Raw genomic sequence first — 6908 nt, 5'->3', positions numbered from 1 at the left:
GCACCAAAGTTTTTAATAACACACAGTATAATCAAGATGTGTTTAATGGTTGTGACTTATGGAGATTAATGTGTTTGTTCAAGATCAGAACTATGTGGAAAAGCCCCAAGTCTTCAGAGGTTGAAATAGGAGGCAAATATCTGAAGTCTTATTAAAAGCTGAACCATCACAACTGTGCCACAAACTTTGGGCAAAATCATCCATCTGGTTATGAAGATAAAAGGAATTCAGATGCTCAGGGCATCAAAGGCAGAAGCTTTTCCTACTGATGAGCTTTTTCAGGGCACCTTTTATGTCCTTGTTCCTCAGGCTATAGATGAAGGGGTTCATCATGGGTGTCACCACAGTGAATAGCACTGCACCAATTTTATCTCTGTCGTCAGCGTGAATGGATGAAGGGAAGAAATAAACCCCTACAATGGTCCCATAGAAGAGCAATACAACTGTCAGGTGAGAGGCACAGGTGGAGAAGGCTTTGCACTTTCCCTCTGTGGATGAGATCCTCAGGACAGCCCTGACAATGCAGATGTAGGAGAAGAGGATGAGAGAGAAAGGAAAGGTGATGACTGATAAGCCCACGATAAACAACACATGCTCATTGATCATTGTGTCTGAGCAGGAGAGTTTCAGAAGAGAGGCCAAGTCACAGAAGAAGTGTGAGACAGTGTTGTTGTTACAGAAGCACAGTCGAAGGAACAGAAGAGTGTGTGTCAGGGCAACAAGATTACTGAGGACCCACGGCATGACTGTCAGCAAAATGCAGAGCCCAGGTTGCATGATGGTTGTATAGTTCAGAGGGTGGCAAATAGCCACAAAACGATCATAAGCCATGACTCCCAAGAGGAAATTGTCAATGACAACAAACACAATAGAAAAGTACATCTGTGTGATGCAGCTCCCATAGGAGATGGATTGACTCTTGGTCTGAATGTTCATCAGCATTTTGGGGACCGAGGTAGAAATGGAGGAAATATCAGCCAAAGATAAGTTAGCAAGGAAGAGATACATTGGGGTATGAAGGTAAAAATCCAAGCTGATGACCAGGGTGATGAGGCCATTCCCAACCACAGTGACCAGGTACATACCCAGGAAAAGCACAAAGAGAAGATTCTGATGCTCAGCCTGGTTGGAGAGGCCCAAGAGGAGGAATTCAGAGATGGTGGTTTGGTTTCCTTGATGCATGTTTCTGCTGATCTAAAGCAAGGAGCACAAGGTCTTCTTATCTCTACAAGGAACCCCAATTGTGTATCATTTGGCTGCAGCCTCTGCAGGACGGTGGTCACTCCCTCTAGGCTGAAAGGCAATGAAGGGTGGAGAAAGATTACTTAATAAGGAACTATGTCAGCCATGCAGAGCTCCAGAAAATGCCTTAGAAAGAAAATACAAATACATGTCAGATACTTCTCAGTGAACATGTTTTAAACTCTAATATAATTCTGAATGTGGTTTTTTACAGTTGGCTCCAAATATAGTTAAATGCCCTATATCAAAGACAATATGAGAGAGGTATTCCATATTCTAAAGATGTTAGATCCTCCTCTCTGAAGAAATTACTTAAAAATGAACAGTCAGGTCCTAACACCTTTCCCACCATCCATTGTTATCCTTTAAATCTAAGAAGATAGGATTTTAAAGAGTCATTAAAGTGAAGAGTTTGGAGAAGAAACAATTGAGGATTAAGAATGCTTATGGGATTATGCTGTTGTGTGGGTGCTTTGTTCCTCTTAACTGAGGGGGGAACTCCAGAAGAACTGCTCTTGGAGGAAGTGTACAAAAAGGGGAGACTAGAATTCTACTTCACTCTTGGCTAGATGCTAGGTGAATAAAGACTGTTTAGAGGACACATAAAGTCCTAAAGACTTGTGTTTGCCTCCACTTCTAGATGAGAAGGCTCACTGGATCGGCCCAGTATGGCAGGAATAGGGAAAAGCGTGGTAGGGCAATCCTTTCTCATTTGTGGCATAACATCGGTATGTGAGTTTCCTCTAGGTTAAGTACATGCTGCAGGAGGTTGTTGGATTCTAGTCATCTCATTGGGACTCCAACCAGAAAACAGCTTGCTAGTGCAGTTAAAGGTGATGGAGTGGCTCTCTTATAAAAGAAGAGATATAAAGCGATGAAGGAGAAAATTCACAGAGCCTTGGATGGTTTGGGCTTGATCAGAATGTGGAGCTATGTATTTCTGAGGGACAATCTCTAATTTCACTTCTCCCACCCACAATCAGTGCTGCACAAACTGTGCTGAGTCCCTGACACACCTGTCTCGCTGGTTAAGAGTAGCACTGAAATCAAAAAAGCTCACCTTTGAAAGATGGTAGGATCTCAGGAGGTTACTGAAATCTAGACCCAATAGCTTAATTTACTGTTGACAGGATAGCAGCGGGGAGACTGAGAGCAGCTCTTATACATTTTTCAGAACAGGACTCTTTTCCCAACAACTAGAGTTAATAGTCATAGTGCTGGGCTCTTATGGGACATGAACTCTTCCTAAGCCCTTTGGGATTGTATCCCTGAAGTGGTTTTCCAAGACAAACAGTTTTCACATCCCAGTCTCAATGAGGTAAATGGGGAATAGATGGGCAACTCTGCTTATTTTGTTTGTTTGTTCACCTTCTGGTGCCTCTTCCTACTTGTGATTTTCTGTTTGTCACTTAATTGGTTACTGCTCTTCATAGCAAATGAATTGCTTGTTGTGTGTCTTATGTTCCCAGTGAGATGGTAAGCATTTTGAGAATTCCTTTTCTGTCTCCCTGTAGTACCTAGTAGAGGGGGAGTACTTAGTAAATACCTCAAGAATTGATTCTTGCACTGGGGGTAATGATTTTCATGAGGCACCATCTCTAGCGGAAAGGGTAGGCTACAGCCTTTGTTTCACTTGAATGAATGTCAGCAGTGGAAGGGAATCTAGGAACCCATGGATTCAACACTCAGGACTTGTAGTTGCAAACCAAAGAACTGAACTCTGGCTTTTTAATATTGAAAAGAAACATACTGAAATGGCATCAAGTGGTTCACAGATACATTGGGAAGGCTGGAAAAACAGACCCTGAAATGGACAGGAGCACAGGAGTTTGTATAGCCAGAGACACAGCCAAAATCAGTATATCCCTTCTTCTAATGTTTATATGTGCCTCATTATGTAGCGCAGTTATTTCTTACACAAACCAAGAACACTCACCCCTCCTCAACAGGAAACAACTTAACCTATGGACTAACTGTATAATTACTATTATGTAATTATAACTGTAAATGACTATTATTTAAAATAACTTGGCAATGAAGAAGAAAGAAAAAACAAGTTTTTAAAATCTATCTATCTGTCTATCTATCTATCTATCATCTATCTATCTATCTATCTATCTATCTTCTATCATTTATACATCTAGTCACAGCTAGGAAGAAAATATGAGTGATAGAGGCCAAGACAGTGGTTGATAGGGCAGAAAGAGAACTTAATTAGAAAGGGACACACAAAAAAAACTATCTGGGGTGATAAAAAAAACATTCCGTTATTGAATACAATTGTCCAAACACACCAACTGATATCTATGTGTTTATTGTATGTTATTTATACTCCGATTACAATATAAGAAAAACAAAACAAACTCATCACTTTTCTCTTTTTGCTTCAAGTGGTATTTGAATCTATTATGACATCAGAATAAATGGAAAATCTTCCCTTGCCTTATTTTTTTCTCCTAGATAAGCAGAGGTTGAGATGTTAAATCTTTGCTGGGATTCTGCAAGCAGAAGCTGGAGACAGCGTGGAGCCAAGGATGCTCCTATGTATGGTAACATCCAAAGTGAAGAGCCATCTTCCCAGTTGCATAGGAAGTTATTCCATATTATTTAAGAGAGGAGAGACCACATGTGTAGCAGCTTCTCAGAAATAAGAAGACTCAGGATAGAACAAGCCAGCAGGAGGAACTTATGTATAAACACATGGATTTGCTGAAGGCTTGTAGCCTCACATGGACATATGGGAAGGAGTTGTCACTGAAGACACTTTGGAGCTAGGTTTCCTAGTAACTACTCAGTCATGGAAACAAATAAGTAAACCCTTCTTGGAGAACACACAGAAGAACTTACCAAAAGTTATGTTGAGGAAGACAGTGGCAATGAGTGACACCATGGTTCTCGTGCACTTGTTAGTCTCCTCTACTCTAGATAAAAAAAGATTTACTTATGTGTCGCTTTTCCTAGTAGTCTGTAAATGCCGTGAAAGCAAATATGTTGTGTTTTTGTCTATGAATTCAAGCATATAACACAGTGCTTGGCACATAAAGTAGTCTTTTTTTTTATCCCCAAGTCACAGTCTCTCAATATTCTTATCCTAAATTTATGCCCCTTTCACCATTTGCTTATTTATATATTGTCTCTTTTCTCCTTACAAACATTAGATCCATGGACTCAGAGACTTTGTAACATAGTAGATTCTCTTTAAATATTTGTTTAAAAATAAGTAAATGAATGTGTAATAAATATTTTTGAAGAACTTGTATTACGGCATACAAGAGTCTTTGTAAAGTAGCTTCATAAAAATCACCAAGTATGTGGTCTCTGGGGATGGCTATTTAAAATTCTGCCCCTTCTCTGTTGAGTAGCCTCTTTCCAAGTGTTATGAACATTATAATTTTCCCTCTCCATGAGAGCTGGATTGAAATCAATAAGAAGCAACTAAGAGAATTCTTAAATTGGAGCTAGTGAGGCAAGACAGGCCCCAGCAATAATCACCATCGTATTTCAAGCTTTACTGGTTTTCACTAGAATCTGTAATTTTACAATGTGTTTTTTTAAAGTTGAGAGAGAGAGAGTCATCATTATGAAAATACTTGTTGAGGTTCTTGATAGTGTGGTACTGCGGGTTATTTTGACCCATCCAATATCCATGAAACAAACTGCTCAGAATGTATTGGTATATAATCTCCCTCACTCAATAATTTCTGTATCAAGCTATCTCTCTATCAATACTTATTAGTTATAATTAGACAACACAGATATGAATAAACACATACTTCTTACATGGGGTTTCTTTGGTCTTCAATATGTGAGAATGAGAAATTGGAATTCTTGGGGATTTTCAGGAATGTATAAACTTATAAGTAATTCTTAAAATATTTTCAATGTTCTTTGTACTGTTTACTCATTATTATGGATATCTAAAATTTTTTAATAACATAAATACTAGGTATATTAGTATATACCAAGTACTGTAGACTATAGTGAATAGCCAAATACTGGAATATGCCCATCAATATTATTGGTGGTGTTTTAATAACTAAACATTGAGATCTCCCAATAAGATTAACAGCACTATACAGAAACATATGTCAAATTGCCAATTTTAGGGGTTAAATTTGCTTCTGAAATTTATTTCTTGGAACATCATTCAAAGGATTTGTGTAGTATCCTAAGCATATAAACTTATGGATATTAATTTTATTTGCAAGAATGACTCACTGTTGGCAACAGATAGGACCGTGCACACATACTGGGAAGCAGCTACCAGCAAGGCTGACTGATGAGATCATGACTGCCCCTCTTCCAGGGCTTTTTGTCCTGGTTACAGAAACATAGACTTAACCTTTGGCTCTGCATGTTATGTTTTCCGCTTTCCTCTTGACATGATTCCTCTGAGCCCATCACCTCTCTATGTTGGTCATTGTGCTATAATTCATGCAGGAGAACTATATTACTTTCCCCAATTTTCTGGATGTCTCAGTTACTTTTCCTCAGAATTTAGATTTAAAAATAAATAATTTCTGTTTGAGAAATACTGGGAAGAAATTCTCACATAGACATACTACTCCAACCTCTGTGACTAACCCTTCTTTTCATCTACTGGTTAAACCATAAGAAAAGAGCTGAAGAAATCCATCATGACAACATACCAGTGGTGATTTTTCCACGTAGTCTGGACTCAAGGTGCTCACTGATATGTAGGGAGACATATGCTCAATTAATTACACTACATGATAAAGTATATTTTAATAAATTCCAACAAGAGAGGTGTAAATAGAGAATGTCAAAGGATAGAGTGGTTACTCCCTGGGCATGTACTTCTTTGTAAGTCATTTGATACCAAGAACAGATTCACATGAAGGCAAAAGGCTTCATGAATGGGATGAGCAGGGTTTTGAAAGAAGAAGTAGAATTTTGAAATAAATTTTGAAGATGCAGGAGAAGAAAAGTGGAGGAAACCTAAAATAGTTTTGCAAGTTCTGACTTCCACTTATACTACCACAAAGCTAACTTATTACGGGGGATCATCACTTTTTCAAGGGAAACATCATTGATTGACATTTCAGTTCTATAATTTGACTCATGATATATACTCCACTCAATGATTTAATTCTAGAATCTAATAATTTTATGGAAAGACTTTTATACTAAGTCAAAGAAGGAGAAGCTCATTCTATTCAGCCAAAATAGGTACAAGGAGGTAACTGGGGGAGCCCCATAATTCATCTGAAAGGATTGATCAGCTCTTCAGGGCCTTCTTCCCAATAGAGTAACATTGCACCCTCTTCTTTTTGAGTTCCAAGTTAATCTTCTCTACAATTTGTGGCATTAAACAGAAATGAAAGGAGGCATGGAAATGAATGCAAATTTTCCTTTTGTTGGCATTCCAGAAAATGCCTAGCACACTGTGTACATTTAATTGATTCATTATGTTCTGATGTGACTTGCCCTGGATGTTAATAAGCAAACTACCAACCAGAGAGTTTTGTTCTTGTCCAACATTTAGTTGGAAACAAAGACATTTCTCGTATGTTGTTTAATCCATAACTATTCCCAGAATAAGTGACACTTTGTAGTTCATTCTTCTTATCCCCATGTGAAATCAGCTTTAAAAATTTAAAGCAGCAACAGTAGTTTTGAAGAAAAAAAGAAGTATCCAAAAAAAG

At 38.2% G+C, this 6908-nt stretch overlaps 1 protein-coding gene across 1 annotated transcript; it reads right to left on the bottom strand.

Annotated features, from left to right (window-relative positions):
- Window positions 1-243: 243 nt before the first annotated feature.
- On the bottom strand, window positions 244-1212 carry LOC129062609 (olfactory receptor 1S1-like). The gene has a single exon (XM_054563613.1). The coding sequence runs from the start codon at window positions 1180-1182 to the stop codon at window positions 244-246; it is 939 nt and encodes a 312-aa protein (XP_054419588.1). The 5' UTR covers window positions 1183-1212.
- Window positions 1213-6908: the final 5696 nt, after the last annotated feature.

Source organism: Pteronotus mesoamericanus, unplaced genomic scaffold (genome assembly GCF_021234165.1).
Source record: "Pteronotus mesoamericanus isolate MK-2021 breed Mesoamerican mustached bat unplaced genomic scaffold, CSHL_Meso_final scaffold_83, whole genome shotgun sequence".
Taxonomy (NCBI): domain Eukaryota; kingdom Metazoa; phylum Chordata; class Mammalia; order Chiroptera; family Mormoopidae; genus Pteronotus; species Pteronotus mesoamericanus.
This window is presented reverse-complemented; position numbering and strand designations above follow the sequence as displayed.